The 17,978-nt window shown below is 41.1% G+C and overlaps 2 protein-coding genes and 1 pseudogene across 6 annotated transcripts in view; 1 reads left to right on the forward strand and 2 right to left on the reverse strand.

Moving 5' to 3' along the window:
* Positions 1-2,581, reverse strand: part of Snx1 (sorting nexin 1) — a 380,995-nt gene extending 378,414 nt beyond the window's left edge. For all 5 annotated transcript variants that reach the window (XR_013898806.1, XM_080278732.1, XM_080278729.1 and 2 more), the window contains exon 1: positions 2,461-2,581. Coding sequence is in view for 4 of the 5 variants with exons in the window: in XM_080278732.1 (XP_080134858.1) it covers positions 2,461-2,556 (96 nt within the window). In the remaining variant the exon portion in view is untranslated. The remainder of the gene's footprint in view (positions 1-2,460) is intronic.
* Positions 2,582-4,916: 2,335 nt separating this feature from the next.
* Positions 4,917-5,035, reverse strand: LOC145407939 (5S ribosomal RNA; annotated as a pseudogene).
* Positions 5,036-16,459: 11,424 nt separating this feature from the next.
* The window catches only part of LOC145407664 (uncharacterized), a 34,637-nt gene continuing 33,118 nt past the window's right edge, over positions 16,460-17,978 (forward strand). Inside the window, exon 1 of the mRNA XM_080278534.1 lies at positions 16,460-17,221. Within this exon, the coding sequence (XP_080134660.1) occupies positions 16,460-17,221 (762 nt within the window). The remainder of the gene's footprint in view (positions 17,222-17,978) is intronic.

A 17,978-nucleotide genomic window follows, 5' to 3' on the forward strand; every position in this document is an offset into this window, starting at 1 on the left:
AGAGATTAACCCGCCCCATCCCGACGTTTTTGGACCTTTTTTTTTTTTGGCCCAAACATCGAAAATTCATAGAGAAATCGCTCACCTGAGGTTTAAAATACGCGATTTAGGTACAAGTACTTCCTTACCTGACTGGGTTTTCTAACAGGCTGGCCTCAAAGAAAACGAGTTCTATGGGAGGGTAACTATTTTATCCACTCAAACAGTATTTATTTATTTATCTGGTACGAATTTATATGTAGTACAAGAGTATATTGGTTTTCAAACAGTAATATAGGCATTATAAGCATTGTTTCACTCACTAACTCATCACCATTCATGACCTTTTTTTTCCCACATTACCTGATCATTATTTCTGACTGTTTCTTCCTGTAATGCTATTTAAACATTGTCCTCCACATTGTCATCGATTGGGGAATCACTCTGGCCCTGAATGTCTTTATTGGCCAGGTCACTGGTAACAGGTGAATTGCCGAGACAATGGCATGCAGGGGGGGGGGAAGAGATTATGTGGTGTAAGGCATTGTCCCTGCTTGGCATCTTGTAGAGGAATAGAGGAAGGTGTCCCGTGTATACATGCCAAAAATCACTAGTGAAAATTGAAAATTGTGCAAATTAGGGCCCTTGCAATGTTGCCGCGTTAATTCACGTCGCCGGGACGGCGCGGGTTAAGGCGTCTGGCAATAGATACACAGATTGAAAAACAAAACAGCTGATTTGGGTTAAATGTTTGTAATCATGGATGATTTTAGGACAGTGGGTGGAAACTCTATCTATCTATCTATTGCCAGACACCATAATCCCGCAAAGGGTGGCCATTTGACACTGAGTTAGTTGTTTTACAGGGAGGGGCACCAACCCTCCACCAACCCACTTGTTGACACGTAGGGAGCACGTATGGTTTGGTTATATGGTTACCACCCAGCGTTGTAAATGGTTTCTTGGCTTACAGGAAACCATTTGGCTTGTCACTCAATGTAAAGCCACCTGTAAAGGAAAGAAAAGGAATAAGAAGTGACAGGAAAGATAGGAGAAATAGGAAGAGAGGAGGGCAGGCACAGAAAAAGAATGATAAAAGCTAAGGAAGTAGGCAGCACTACATCAAGTGAGTGGATGATGGTCACCACCACCTACCACAAAAAAGAAGTAATAATATTTTTCTGTCACTGTTATAACATTCATAGGCTTTTCAACAAAATATGTTCATAAAATAATTTCACTATTCTCATGAACTTCTCTGCATGTGAGAAAAGGTTTCCTAAACTTTACATTCTGAATATGACAAGTTCTAATTAATATTTTCTGAAAATTTAACCTTTACTACCATCCATCCATCCATCCATTGCCAGACGGGGTGGCCAATGGCTTAGAGTTAATTGTACTACCATCAATTTTACCAAACACTTTGCTATGAAGAGTCTAGTATTGCTGTCAGAACTGCACTACCTGATTCAAAACACTGGCACTAGGCTGGGAAGCCCTGGTAATCAACCAAAACAATGAATGACACTTTTGTACAACTAATTTCAATAAGTAAATATCAGTGAGGAATTTTTGAAATAAATAAAAGTAAAGAATCAGAAAAAACAAATGAGTAGTAGGCTAAAGCACTATGTTCTGACCTCATTAACTCTTTACCAAATGGGCAAGGCCTTTCCATATCTTCTATTGAATCTTTCACAGGTTACTTGTTATAATTCCTGGATTACCACAGCAACTGGGCATTTTTATAAACTTACCTCTATAGATCAGAATTTAGAATCAGTAAATTCTGCTGACATCTGCCAGTAGCCGGACATATTTAACGTTCCTAAAGCACATTTTAAAATCTGGAAGCTGGCTGTCAACCGCAAGTGAGGTTAGGTCGGATTGGGCTTGGTCTGGTTAGGTTAGGTTAGGTTTGCTTTGACACTGGATACACTGATGCATTCAGTCGGAGCGATGGTTGGTAAACAACATGGCCAGTTGGAGAGGCCGTCGGTAAACAATGCCACAAGCGACCCGGCCACTTCCTTAACTACCCCAAAATAGATGTATTTTGTCGTTTTGCAATCACTTCCTGCACTCACAATTCAACAGCTATTTGTGTTGCATATATGCCTAAATTACTCACCTTGGGTTCATGAGTTTATTATAATGTAGGTGGAACCGCCGACCGCGTTTGGTAAAGAATTACCCAGGCCTCAATTAAGGTCATACAGTATTTCAGAATCAGTCTTCCTACATTGAATTCTGATGAGAAAATGTCGAAACACATTACAAAAGCCGTGGGCCGTTTGTGAATCAACAAAAAAAAAAAAAAAAAAAATTCAATGTTATTCTACTTACAGTATGTCGAGCCGTCAGCTGATCTGCCAAAACTGACACATTAGTGGGTGGATCCCGATAAAGTCGCAACAAACTCAAACGTCAAAAACACAACTTTCCCCCTGACCCACCTCTCCCTCCTTCCCCTCTTACTTGGACGGCTGAGGTGAAGAGATCATCATTGTCGTCATCTTTGTGAGAATCATCGTCGTCGTTGAAAAGAGGGGGAGGTTCTCGGGAGTCTGCCATCTTTCCGTCTACACCGCTACCTGCCTGCCAGGAAGTGGACTCCCTCGTCCCTCGTCCTCGACACCACCGTCCACCTCCCGAGGACTGTATTCCATGTTCACCCATTGATGAATGAAATACTTTTAAAAATCAGTTACTTTCATGTTGATTAACAATATTAAACAATACTTGTGTTTTTTAACTTAATGTTTACTTGTTCCCATATCTTATTAGACAAACTGAATTCCAAGATTGTGCTTCCCTGTCGTACCAATTCTCTCTTTAACGCTAGCAGCGCTCGCATCTGCATGCGAACAGTTTTTGTTATTTCAAGTTTCAACATGCATCTTGAAAAGTCGAATGAATTTCCAAGTCTTCAGTGGTATAATGGTTGTCTTATAATCAATAAAGCGTATCTTGCCTCATATTAAGTAAATTATGAATATTATTTTATTTGGGTTATTTTGACTTTGTTTTGACGTTTCAATGAATGCCATTCATTTTATGATTAATATTTCATTTTTCATTATTCATTATAGGGTGAATTCTGTTTTGCTACTTTTTCCCAGTCGAGTAGTTTTTTGTTTTTTTTTATTATATACTTATATTAGGAACAAGTCGTACCTAGTTAACGCTACTGCTCTGACCTAAAAGATCGTTAGCCTAAACCTTTGGAGGCTGCTGGGTGTCCATTACTGTAGTTGTTGGAAATGTGTATTATATTATTTTCCTACATTATCAGGAGTATTAACCAGAGTTATTGTTACGGGATCTGTGGTTGGAACCTACTTCACAAGTAAGACTGTCCATTATGAGCTTGGACGATCTGTTAATACTAAGGAGAAGGTATGTGCGACAGGATACCGTAGGCTACGCCAGTTTTGACGTAAGGCCAAATCTCCCAAATTTCTCTCTTTTGCTACAGCGGGTGGAGGTTGCTTGGTTTCCCAACATCACTTTTGCAACGCCTGTACAAAGAACTTAGCCATCAAAGAGCAGTACTGTCTTAGCAAGGGAATATATTTGAGTAGTTAGGCTACATGAAACTCTTAGAAATTATACCCCATGTAGCTGAGTTTAATTATTTATGTTTGTAAAGTATTCATCATTGCTGTTTAATGAAGGCAATATCTGTGAAGGCTTCATGTAGATGTTAAGAATTTCCTGATACTGCCTACTCTTGCCACTGACGGAATACATTCCCTCCTTCCATGCTCCCTCCTACTCCCAGCCTTCTTACCCCACCAGAGCCACCCCCTCTCTCTCTTCTCAGTCCCTTCTGGCCACCCTCTTACCACTATGATCATTACACCCTGCTTATCGTCCTTGATTATTTCTGTTCATGATTTACCTATGCCTCCTGGATACTCTCACCCTCAGCGCCATAAACGGTCATTGCGCTCCTCCCAGATCTAATTCTTTCTCTTCTTTGCAATGCCACTTCTTCAATGGAATGTTAGAGACTTCCATGCTCAACCTACGAACCTTCGTTTCTCTATTTCCTCACATAATCCTTTTCTTCTTCCCCATCAAGAAACCTTTCTTCATACTTCCCAGGTTCCAATTTCAGGCTATACTTGGATCCCCTCCTTTGTATGACAGTGCCCTCTTTGTCCTCTGTGATGTTCCCTTTGAACTTCTTTCTGTTTCTTCTATCTCTGATAGGTAAACCTTCGATATACAGCGCCCTCATTTAATGAATTTTGGTTTTAATGACCACGTTGAGCTGGCCAAACGGTGTGTTTATTTAATAAATTTTCTTTCAGTAAAAGAAAGGATGTGAGGGGAACCCACAACCAGTGTGGCATCACTCCACAAACACACACACACACACACACACACACACACACACACACACACATGCACGCGCGCCTCGCTCAGGTTGCGAAAAGTTTCACTGACGAAGTGGGTGGTTACTGTCCCCCTTGAGCAAGGGGACGGGTGTGTGCATGTGTGAAGGTCACAGCCTTGCCCTTAGATCGGACTATATGAGCTCTCAGCTCCCTTCCGGGAGGGTAAAAAGCTGACGATCACGACCATCAAGTGATCCTGGCCGACCCGGTGAATTACACACACACACACACACACACAGACAGGGCTGCTCCGCTGCAACCGTCTCTGGCTGACCAGCATTATGAGAGGAGCCATAATTAGAGCATTTAGGCTATTGAAATGAAGAGCCATTTAGACCTAGCTTTATGTTATTGTAGGCTATATGACTGTACAGCGTAACGATGCTCTATACCTATGTTTAACAATCTTCATTCATTCATTCATTGCCAGACGCCATGTATCCCAAACAGGGTGGCCAAGGGCTTAGAGTTAATTGTTTTACAGGGAGGGGCACTAATCCTCCACCAACCCCACTTGACACGTAGGGATGCCAACAGCATCTGGTGTTCCCAGGCGGTCACCCATCCAAGTACTAACCGGACCCAACGTTACTTAACTTCGCTGATCGGACAGGAAGTGGTGTACTCAACGTGGTATGGCTGTTAAGCTCAGTAAAAGTCATGACACCTGGGAAATTACGAAACAGCATGTTGTTCGGCTTTAACCTCAAGGGTTTGGTACCTATTACCATTTAGTTCGTTATATCAAGGGTGAACTGTACAGCACTTCTGTTCGTGTCTTTGTCAGTGGGTCATTGTTAGCTCTCTCTCTTTTTCTCCTTCAGTCCCTCTTGATTTTCCAAACTTTGCTATGCTCCTTCATTCCCTTCCCTCTCCAGTTCTTCTTGGTGACATCAGTTGCTGTCATTTCTTATGGGGTGATTGCAATCACCACTAGGATACACTTAGTTGAAGAATTTCTTTCTTCTAGAATTCAGTGATCCTTAACACTGGCACTCCTACACATTTTGACCTCTGCACTCATTCCCTCTCTTCCTCGGAGTGTCTCTTCTGTTCATCTTTGATTTCTCTCAGTTTCCATTGGTGATCACTTCTCTGTCAGGCTCTCTCTCACCTCATTCTGTCCTATGCTATTCGTTTTTCCCCTTATGGGAGTTCCATGCTGCCGACTGGGAGCTGTTGTCTTCCCTTAAAGTGCCTTCTCTTCTGCCCTCGTTTTTCTTTCCACAAGGTATGGTGTCCTTCTTCCTTGTCCTGGTTTTAAGTGCTGCTGTCACTGCCATTCTCCATGATATGCAACTGTCTACTACCAAACATGTTCCTTGGTGGACTTCTACAGTACAGTACTGTACTTGTACGTGGGCTCTCCGTATAAAATGTGCCGCCTGGAAGAGTTTCTGTTGTAAACAGTCCATGCCTGATCAAATTTGTAGTCTCCTCGCATTTCACTGCACTTCTGCATCCTTCCATCATACCAAATGTTCTAGTTGGAGGGACTACTGGTATGTTTCTTCTGTTTCCGAAAATACACCTGTTGCAGCAGTTTGGTCTCAACTTCATAGAATATCAGGCACACATATGCTGCCCTGAGCCCTGGTTCTTAATATCGATAGCTGGTCTGTGGTGTATTCTTCCATAGTTGTGGATGCTTTAGGTACTGGTAATTCTTTTAGTCTTATTAATAGTGGATCTCATCTCTCCTGATTTCCATTGCCTTAAATGTGATTCTGACTCTATGCCATTGTGTTATATTTTGTCAGCTGAGGGAGTCCCTAATATTCCTTTCTCTCATCATGAATTTGTGAATTGTCATCTTCAGTTAAATCATGTGAGATTACAAGTGAAGGACTAGATGGTGTTCATTGTAATTTGTTAAAAAACATCACTCCTTACAAGCTATGTCCTTTGTCTTGGCCGTCTGTAATGAATTTTGAACAGATTTCCTTCATCCTTATCTTAACCCGCCCCATCCCGACGTTTTTGGACCTTTTTTTTTTTTTGGCCCAAACATCCGCTTTTGGTGAGAAACATCGAAAATTCATAGAGAAATCGCTCACCTGAGGTTTAAAATACGCGATTTAGGTACAAGTACTTCCTTACCTGACTGGGTTTTCTAACAGGCTGGCACCAAAGAAAACAAGTTCTGTGGGAGGGTAACTATTTTATCCACTCATAAACAGTATTTATTTATTGACTTGGTACGAATTTATATGTAGTACAAGAGTATATTGGTTTTCAAACGGTAATATAGGCATTATAAGCATTGTTTCCCTCACTAACTCATCACCATTCATGACCTTTTTTTTCCCACATTACCTGATCATTATTTCTGACTGTTTCTTCCTGTAATGCTATTTAAACATTGTCCTCCACATTGTCATCGATTGGGGAATCACTCTGGCCCTGAATGTCTTTATTGGCCAGGTCACTGGTAACAGGTGAATTGCCGAGACAATGGCGTGCAGGGGGGGGGGAGAGATTATGTGGTGTAAGGCATTGTTCCTGCCTGGCATCTTGTAGAGGAATAGAGGAAGGTGTCCCGTGTATACTGTACATGCCAAAAATCACTCGCGAAAATTGAAAATTGTGCAAATTAGGGACCTTGCAATGTTGCCGCGTTAATTCATGTCGCCGGGATGGCGCGGGTTAAACTTGATAAACCAGATCACCATCCTCAAGATTACTGTCCTGTAGCCCTGACCAGTTTATGTAAATTTCTTGAACAGATAATTCAATAATCGGCACCTTGAATGGAATTGTCTTCTTTCACCCTTACAATTTGGGTATCACAAAGCACGCAGCACCCTAGATCTTCTCCTCAGACATGAATATTTTGTCTGTTCTGCCGTTTCACTCTGCCAGTTAGCCATTGCTTTTTTTTTTTTTTTTTTTTTTTTTTTTTTTTTTTAAAGAAAAGGCCTACGATACTGCATGGAGGTATCATATTCTTCATTGTCTTTATTCATTTGGTCTGCATGGTACTGTAATATACCAGTAGATGTTTTTCTTCAGAAGTTTCATATCCTCTAAACCTTTCATGTCTGTCTAGGAACCCACCTTTCCCATGCCTTTCCCCAGCATGAAGGTGCCCCCCAAGGCTGTGCCCTTAGTACCGTATCACTTTTTTCTTTTCACTATAAGTAGCATTGTCTCTTCTCTACCCCATTTTGTTTTGGCTTTTTCATATGTTGATGATTTTGCTATAAACATTTAGATTCAGACCTACCTTGTCTCCAGTCCCTTTTCCAATCTGTCATTAATGCTGCCTTACCGTGGGCTGCTACTCATGGTTTTCAATTTTCAGCCTCTAAGTCCTGTGCAATAATATTTACTGTACCTGGTCACAAACCATACCACAGCCTTCTCTTTACCTGTAAAGCACCCCTCATCCCTACTGCTCCTGAAGGTTTCATGGCTGAAGGTTTCATGTTGATAGCTCCAGCCATTCATGAGAAATACCAGTAATGGTGCTAAAGACAGGTGATAAAAACTAGTTGACCTTTGGCAGCCATTTTGGTGACTTTGGCCTTGACTGCGAGTGCGCATTTTCGAACTCATCCAAGATTTTGGCCATATCTTGATACCCTGAAGATTTTGTATTGATAGCTCAATCCGTTCATGAGATATAATAGGAACACACACACACACACACACACACACACACACACACACACAGGCAACAACAGTGTCATTCCGCCTTCTAAAGGTGGGCGATAATAAGTGACATTGTGGGGTCTTTAATATGTGTCTGTAGTGGCAGTTTGTTTACATTTTGTCTATTAAAGATGATGCTTTTTTGTTTCATGATGGTTCCTTATGGCCGTAGATGGTACACGTTTGTTTTTGCTGGAGAATTATGGTCCCAGTTGCAGACAGCCAGAGAGGCAGAAGTACTGTAGATCTTTCTCCTGTTTTCAAGCATGAAGAGTTAAAATGGATTCCCTTTTTAGTAGGTGCATTGCACCATATACCTATGGCTGATAAGGTTGGAAATTGGCCTTGTTATTGCCCACCTTTAGAAGGCGAAGCGATAATGTTTTTGCCTGGCTATGTGTGTGTGTGTGTGTGTAAGTGTGTGTGTGTAAGTGTGTGTGTGTGTGTGTGTGTGTGTGTGTGTGTGTGTGTGTGTGTGTTCTTACCTGATTGATCTGAGTGGCATGTACAAATTGGCTACAATTACTTTACCTTCAGATGTGTCGATCTCTACTGCAATCAGTTCTACTTGTGATGGTATATCTAGTTTTATTTCCCTGACTTTTAGATTTTTCTTAGTTAATATTATAATTCCTCCTCCTTTTTTTAAATTTCTGTCTCTTCTCCATATATTGTATTCCTCTAAGTTTAGTATGTCATTGGATATCCTTGGTGTTAATTTTGTTTCAGTTAGGCATATTATTTGTGGTTCATTTTCTCTGACATAATCATTCATCTCTAGTAATTTAGATACCATTCCATCCACATTTGAGTACATCAACTTTATCATCTTGTTTATATATTTGTCATGACATGGTTTTACTACCTTCCTCCTTTTTCTTCCATCCTGTTTGTGTACCACTTTCGTACCTGCAATCCTATTACTTTGTAAAAAAATTTCTTCTTCTCCTCTTCTGATCTTCCCTCATTTTTTGTTTTTGCTTCCTCCCTTTTCTCTTTCAGTAATTCCAGTTCCTCTTGTGTTAGGCATCTTTTTATCCATACATTTTTGAACTCCTCTTTTTCCATAAGATTCTTTGCATTTTTTAGTATCTCTTCCACAGTGTTTACACTCTGGAAAGTCACCTTTAGAGGTCTTGTCTTGCTTTGCTCATATTTCCCTAACCATTTGTGTTCCTCTATGTCTTTACTACAGATTTCCTCTGATACTTCTTTCAGTAAGCTCATTACATTTGCCATCTCCTTTTTGTCTCTTGTGAGCTTGTTTTTTACTTCTTCCTCTTCTATACCAGTGATTACTATAGACTTGTTTATCTCTACTGAATCTCTGACTAACTTTGGATTGTTGTGGATTATTCTTTTCACTTCCTTTTTAATGCTTTTTTCCTCCACCCTTGTTTCTAAGTCTTTCTTTACTTTCACCATTTCAGCATACGTGGTTTCTACATCATTTTTGTAGCTTTGCACAGCTTCATTCACCTGTGTTATCTTCTCCTCAATATCACTGCTTTGGTCCATAAGACTGCTTGCTTGCCTAATTGTCTCTGTGTCATTTTTTAACTCTTTCATAACACTCTCGTGATTGACTACTGTACTTGCCATTTCACTCACTTTCTTCCTAAGCGTACTCAATTCCACTGTTAGTTCACTGATGGCTGTGTCTTTCTTACTGGCCTCCCTTCCTAGTTTTTCTATCTCTTCCTTTTGCAAGTGCATTTGCTTCTTTATTTCATCAATTTCATTTTTGAAAGCCATTTCTAGTTTGTGTACACGTTCAACCAGTCTATTGTGAGTCTCCACTTCAACCAGTTCTTGGTAGAAATCATCATTTTGCTTTTTACTTTTATCCCTTTTCTTTTCCAAATTTGTTTTACTGAAGTATGTATCCATTTTGCAATACTAAAAGAACAGAGTATGTACTTACAGAGTATGTACACTTTCCCCGTGTTGCTGTAGTCTAAACAAACCCAGCTGACTCAGCCCATTTTTTTTTCCTCATGGTTCTTTTTTTTCTGTTTGAACAAGTCTTGTTTAAACATTTTTTTTTTTTCCTTTTAATAATGAAAAATCATTTACTCTAACCTGGTACAGAGCTTGACTCATTCAAAGATACTAATTTAGGTAATGCCACTGGCCGTGTTGGTCCGGTACGGAGCGCCGATGTCGCACTTCTGCCTCCTTTGACTGCCTCTGTGTGGGTGTGTGTGTGTGTGTGTGTGTGTTCCAATAATTATATCTCATGAACAGCTTGAGTTATCAGCATGAAACATTCAGGATATCAAGATATGGCCAAAATCTTGGACAGGTTCAAAAATGGGCACTCATGGTCAAGGTCATCACCAAAATGGCTGCCAAAAGTCAACTAGCTTTTATCGTCTGCCTTTAGCACCATTATATCTCATGCACGGCTTGAACTATCAACATGAAACCTTCAGGGTATCAAGATGTGGCCAAAGAATTGGACGAGTTAAAAAATGGGCACTTGCGGTCAAGGCCAAGGTCACCAAAATGGCTGCCAAAGATCAACTAGTTTTTATCACCTGCCTTTAGCACCATTATATCTCATGAATGGCTTGAGGTATCAATATAAAACCTTCATGGTTTCAAGATATGGCCTAAATCTTGGACATGGCCAACAGCATATTCTGGCAGGTGATTAGCATTCGGTTCTGAATGCTTTTCTTTTAGTTAGGTTTGAATTACATGCATCTAGGTTAGGTTAAATGACATTTGGTTAGGCATTTGGATATTAACCTAGAATGGCATGTAGTCACTTTTGTTTATTTTCACCATGAAGAAAATATATGGTTTTCCCTTTTTCATGTGAGTTATGCAATTTCTGACAAATTCAAATTAAATTTGTTTTTCCCATGGTTATTTTATCTGTTTTTACCTATATTTACTTTGAAAATTCCCACAAAAACACTAGTTTCTAGGGTGAGGTCAGCTGGTCCGTAATTCAGAAACTATCATAGTGATGTGCTGTCAGTTCCAAGGTCAGATTCATTCAGTACACATTTTTAAAAAATATGAAAAAACATACTTTCATCTTCAGAATCGTTTGCTATGGGTTTTGTATCATTTACCTGCTTTGATCGTAAGATGGATCCTGTTAGGTCAGGTGTGTGTAACATCCACTTCGTGTGAGTGAAGATCGTGATGGTAGCTGCAGCAGCTAAAGATTTGCAAGACACTGTACAGTAATTAATAGAATCAAAATTATGATATTTTGCAGCTTTTTATACCCATTTTGATGGCAGTAAGATTATATTTTGTATCCTGTTTTAAAAATTTAATGTTGAATAGCTTTCTTAGATTCCCTCTTCCCTTGTTGAGGTCAAGTTTTGTTTTCATTTTCGTTTTCGTTTTTGAAGGCTCTAACATGCTTGCATGCGTCGGCCTTGGTCACCTAATGGCAGCTTTCGATGCTGCACTATCTGTTGCAGCCTCCCTGTTCAGTCCCTTAACCCTGAGGTCACACTTAATGACTTTGTCCCATGTCTTTCTCAGTCTACCCCTCATAACTCCACCCCCAGTATTAACACCTCTCACCTTCTGCACCCAATTATCATCCCCCATCCTTTCCACATGCTCAAACCATCTCAGTCTACCGCTTCTCATCGCAACACCAGTACACTCCAGTCCCATCCTACCTCTCAACTCTTCCATCTTAAACCCAGCCCCCCCAGACCTTGCATGTAGGGACTCACTACACATCCACCTAATCATTGTCATTTCTGTATGTCTGAGCCTGCGAATATCCTTCTCCTTTACTGCCCAGGTCTCACTACCAAACAGCGTTGCACTCTTAACACATGCTGCATACAAAGACTCCTTAGCACATAGGGAGAGTCCTTTCAGTGTCTTCAGTTTAGCCATTACATTTATGTAGACTAGCATTGATGCAGTTTCTATGTACCATAGTTTGCTGGCAGAAAAAAGAAGTTTCACACAAGTCATTCTTGTCTTAGAAAATGCATTCTTTGTATTAGTCATTTAGCATTATATGCAGGAAAGGATATATACAATTCATTCATTATTTTGTCTTCAGTTATAGCCATCATACATTTTCTCATAACAGATGAACAAGGGCAGCAGTAATGAGGGCACCTCCAGGGTGAGTTGTGATGAGACCAGCAGGAACACGAACACCAAAAGAGAGCAGGCACCATGTGAGGGGGCAAATGTAACACCTGTGTTGGAGGTAACGTCTGTCACTACTACAGAAACCAGACAAACTACAGTAAATGTTGCCACCATATATCAGGGTCACAGTAACCTTGATGGGAGCAATGAGAACACAGTCACACCCTCAACCAGCACCAGCTACAGGCATGGAGGAGGTTCTAGTGGCACTGGTGAGGGTGATGGTATTACTGTTACTACCTATCATCACAATGCCACAACTAGTACTGATGGGGCACCTGACACAAGGACCAGCTACCACCAGGCTGAAGTTGGAGTTGCAGGTTCTAGTACGGAGGCAGGGGTGGGTGTGACGGCCAATATTCCCCCAGCATATCATCTCTCACATGGAGGAGGAGGCATTGTTGCTGGAAATGGAGGGAGTGGTGGACAAGTGAATGCAACACCAAGCTACTATTACTCACCAATCTTAAACTCACAGCAAAGCCTCCTGCGCCCCATCATGACGGCTCAACCTCCCCTGTACTCTCCTCTACTGGCCTCACAACAACACTCATATCCAATGCCACATTCTTCTCCCTCAGCTGGTGAGAGAAATTTTTCATTACCTATTGAGATTTGGTTTGTAATCACAAGATATGGCATGTACTGTAGGTCAGTATATATTATGGTTTAATTAGATTCAAATAAGCTTAGGCCTATCTGAGTCTAGCCTGTTCCTTGCCGAAGCCTTTTTCAGCTTTTTGGCCCCCAGTGCGAGGGTTTGGAAGGCTGTGTGACCCCCCAGTGCTGGCCATTTTGTGGTTCTCCTTCTTCCGCTGTGAAAAGATCTGAAAAGTGTTTAAAATAAGCCTAAAGATAGTAGAAGTCCTCACTTCAGCTGTTTTTCACCCAAAAACAGGTGTTTTGGTCCAACACTCCGAGATTTGTGTCAGATGGCCACTTGCAGATACTGTCAGGGGCTGTTGTGAATAGATAGTCCATTTTGATTTGGATTGGGTGGATACATGGAGTACTTGTAGTATGGAAACGTATCCTTGTTTACGTAATGCGGCCAGAGCCAAAACTATGATGATGGGAAGTTGAGGTTCATTGCAAATTTTACTCATTTTCACTTTTTTTTTTTTTTTTAAATTGGTATAAGGCACTATAAACACTCATGCTGCACACAGTCACGTTGGTTATGGTAAATCACACATTTCTTATGTTACAGTAATCCCTCATTTATTCGGATATAATAGAGCCAAAGGCATGTCTTGGTAGTGGCAAGATCTGGATAATGAACACTGTTCCCATACCATACCCAGACTTTACCAATATCCAACCTCCAAGCTATACCTGTCCTACTGGTACAGTACCTATGCTTAATTTGGCAGTGTTTTCTGGCATATTTAGACATCAAATCACACATAGGAATATCCAAAGTAATGCTGAACACCAAGAAAACCATGCAGAAAAACCACTGAAAACCAAAAACACTCTACCTATACACTACTGTATGTACTGTACCCCTCCTAATTTTGACACTGTTTTCCGGTCATTGTGCCGTATTTATACATTAAAACACTCATAAGATTATCCATATTAATGCTAAACATCAAGAAAACAATGCATAAACAACAAAAATCCACAAAAAACCTGAAGACGGTTTGAAAATCAGTTACCGGTATCTGTGATGAGTGATTGCTCCCAGGGCTCAAAAAAATTCCACAGCTAAATATGCCTCCGGACATTGGCTATATTTGTATAAACAGTATACCATTATCTTCACTGGTGTTTATACTATAAGATAAGCTACTAAAAACACATAATACTGCAGTGAGAATAAAGTGTTCAGGAGTATAATTTACCTTCAGCTTCCCACCATCCTAATGGAAAATTTGGCAGACCTTCCAAGAGTTAAACATATCGTTATGGCTAGATGCAGAATTTCATGAGCTTTCTTGTGGATTTTGCAGAATTTCAATACGACTAGTAGTAGTCAAATATATTGCAAAAAAAACTTTTAAAAACTCACAAGTCAGTGTTATCACCACGGAGGAGGATAGGGACTGAGGGAGTGAGGGGTGAGCCAGAAGGGTATGGAGGAGGGATGGGAGTGGGGGAGAGGCGAGGCTGTGGGCAAGATTCTCCCCCTTCTGTCATGAGGCAGATGGGTGCTTTTACCATACATTTACTGTACTCGTTGTTTGTGGTCTGTTAGACGCCGAGTGGCCATGTGGAAACATAACTCAGGGTGATCAGTGAACTTTGTACATTCAGTAGACAGGCGGACAGCCGGTGCCACCGAACATATACTTGTGGCTTGCGGTCTGTCTTACTATCTCAGGGGCAGTTAGGAAAGACTTAGTCTGGTGGCTGTGCGACTTTGGACATTGGGTGGGGATGTGTATGGATGTTTTGACACCGCTTGCAGGTTACAGTTGTATTACTCGGGTGTTGGAGGTTTGTTGGGAGTGATCCGATGAGCGCGCGACTTTGACCATTCAGTACAGGGATGGTTGTGGGTTACAGCCTACATCCCGCTCACGGCTTGAGCCCAGCAGCCACGATGCCGAATGTTTGAACATGGCAGCTGGCCGGCCAGAGACTTTTACGTCCAGATAATAGCAGGTAAACTCGGATAACGGTTTAATGTAGCCAAGGTCCAGCGTCCGGAAAATGACCACGTCTGGATACTGCAGGCCCGGATAAATGAGACACTACTGTATTTTCCTCACATTACCGGTATACCCTAGTTTAACGATGCAGTTGGTTAAGTAAAAACCTGTCGCTAGGTGGGGTATCATATATCGAGGTAGATTTAACATGTAAAGTATAGGGATGTGTTTTTGAGTCTTGAGTTCCCCCCCAACCAAGTCCTAAACCCACCCAAATGAGTCCAAAACAAGTTTTTAGCTCACCTAAACCCATAAGTAGCTTTAAAACAAACTAAACTAAGACTAAAGCAGTTTATAACTCACCTAAACCCAAAAATAAAATCTGAAAATCATCAAAAATAAGTCTGGAATAAATCAAACTTAGTAAACTGTACCCCAAAATGACAGTGTTCACCTCACTAATGACTAAAACTCATTAGTATAAGTCTGAAAACAGTTTATAAATCATCCTGAACACAAAAGTTAAGTCTAAAATATCATCAAAATTGGAAAAAAACTCAAACCCATCATTAAACCGGGGTTTAGCCATTGTTAGGTGGGGTATAGTGGTATTTCTGCCCCCATCGCTAAGCTGGGGTATCGCATCTAGGGTTATCATATATTGGGGTATACCAGTACTTCATTTCATGATTTACTTCTGTTTCCATAGATTTACTTATATTACTTTTATTTTATACAGTACACTATTTACTCATCATTATCAGTTAGTTAATCACTTGGAAGCTCTCCAACTTCAGCTGGAAGTCGGGAGTAAACACGGTATCCTTGGCAATGCGGCATGACCAAGATTTGCCTCAGATGGCTACTTTCAGATACTGTCAGTGGCTGATGTGGAGAGATACTGTAGTCCATTTTGGTGTACCTGTAGAGTGGGTGGATGCATGGAGTACTTGGAATCTGGTATGTGTAATGCAGCCACAGGCGACACGATGATTATGGGAAGTTGGGGTTTCGTGCTAATTCAGTGTATACTGTATTCACTTTCACTTTTTTTTTTTTTTTTTTTTTTTTTTATAAGGCATGGGAGGGGAGGAGGGGTGTCTGTTATCTCATATTCTGTTAAATACTAATGGCAGACTCAAATAATTTTGCAGACGTGCGCAAAACCATGTCTGTATATACAGATTCAGCATTTTGGGCCACAGTGAGTTAGTCCATACATATACAGTATATGCGAACTTGGCGTTTGGGTCAATACAGGTTTGTCCATGTATATATGGACACAGCATGGAACGGGCTGGTAGAGTAAATTAAATTTTAAAAAAATCACCAGATGATCTTGAATACTGTACTGATGTGTTAGATATACCCCTGGTAACTTGTGTTTAAAACCATTACCCTACTCAGAACTGTACAATAGCCATTTCACTGAATATAGTATTGAAGAACTGTGTAGTTTTAAAGCTGAATTAATCAAGTACCATGATAAAACAAGTTCTCACCAGTATTGCATCAACTGTGAATATTTTCTGTCAGTAAAAAATTAGTTTTATATGATACTTTTTTATTAATTTTTTTTTATAAGAGGCATTTATAACTTCATTGATCACGAAAAACTTATAGTTGTCCATGTTTTCAGGATCATCATACTTTGCCAATTTGAGTGAAACCATGAGAGGAGGTCTTCCAGACATGTTACCAAGCACATCAGAAAGTGTTTATAAGGATGTTGGTCAAGGTGGAAGGCAAGGGTCAGGGACAGGACATTCCAGCAAAACCTGTGATGCGTCTGATCACCGCCAGTATGCTACGGAAGTGTGCCAGCGAAGACTTCAGCAGGACGGAGGGTATAATGCCATGGTGTACCCTTCATGTGGGGAAGTTTCTCGCTCAAGCCATGACCAGCGTACCTTTGAGGATTACTCTCGTATGGTGGTGTATGGAGGGGAGGATGGGACAAGCCGGGGTTGGGATGGCATGGGAGGATGTAGCTCTAGTAGCACCCCCTCAGCCTCACGTCTCACTGGGCCTCCTAGCCATATGACTCATCCTTACACATACTCGTTCACTGACTGTCGTCTAGATGCAACATGGAATAAGTGTGTGGCAGGGATGGGTGTGGGTGCCATGGGTGGGGCAGGTGGGGTGAATGGGGAGGGATTCACCTCACAGGAACAGCAGCTGGAAGCATCCCAGATAAAGGGAGTTCCTCGAGGCCCTCCCAGCCACACCCTCCCAGTCAACATGAACATGGGAATGAGTTCCATGGATCCTTCAATTTCGCGCTCACACTATGAATATCAACCACTGCCGGGGACACAGATCCCTCCGTTTCTGCCATACCTGACACCTCTCAATTACCAGCAGATGTCCGAGTCTCGTACAGATGCCCGGCCTGACCATCGCACACACCCACACCGTCCACAACCACAGGTTAACCACAAGCTCTACTTTTTTTGTTGTGTGTTGATCCTTATTTTCATTATCCCTTCAATGGAATCACTGAACAACCATAGAGATACAGTACTACACACCCATGTTGCACTCAGACAGTTGTCATAAATTGTTCACTTGAGCTCCATCTTTCGTGACATGCTTCACTAGTTTTATGAAAGCTCCTCATCACATTAAATAGCTTTCTTTCCAAATCATATTATGCCGTCCCTGCCAGAGTCCCTTCCTGCATACTGTATTCCATGCATTTTTGCACAGTTTTAAGCCATAAGTACCTTACAGTCTTTCTCACTTGCTTCCCCCACCATCTACCTCACTGCAGACATTTGGTCAGTACATCTTATAGCTAGCTGTTATAGTACTTTAAGTACAATAATGGTCATGACTGTACCACCCAGGCTGATAGCTCTCATCCTATTTTGATTACTTTTCTGCCAGTCTTTCATTTTATCCTTCATAGATTTCCACTTGGGTAAACCTTTTCATAATAACATATTGTTGTTCTCAAAGTAATTCAGATTCATTTTACCTCCAGCCCCCCCCCCCTTTTTTTTTTTTTTTTCTCCAATTTTCAGAAGTTGAAATTGGCAGTTATTGAGCCTTAGTGTTATCTCTTAGAGGATGAGGTCATTCTGAAGCTGAATATATTCGTGTGGTAGTAGCTAATTTTTTGTGCTAGGTGGGGGCACTCACCATCCATTCACTCGATGTAGTGCAGCTCTCGGGTGTCTGCCCT

The sequence above is a fragment of the Coenobita brevimanus genome, chromosome 74 (assembly GCF_032717465.1).
Source record: "Coenobita brevimanus isolate Jiangsu-jjx chromosome 74, ASM3271746v2, whole genome shotgun sequence".
Taxonomy (NCBI): Eukaryota; Metazoa; Arthropoda; class Malacostraca; order Decapoda; family Coenobitidae; genus Coenobita; species Coenobita brevimanus.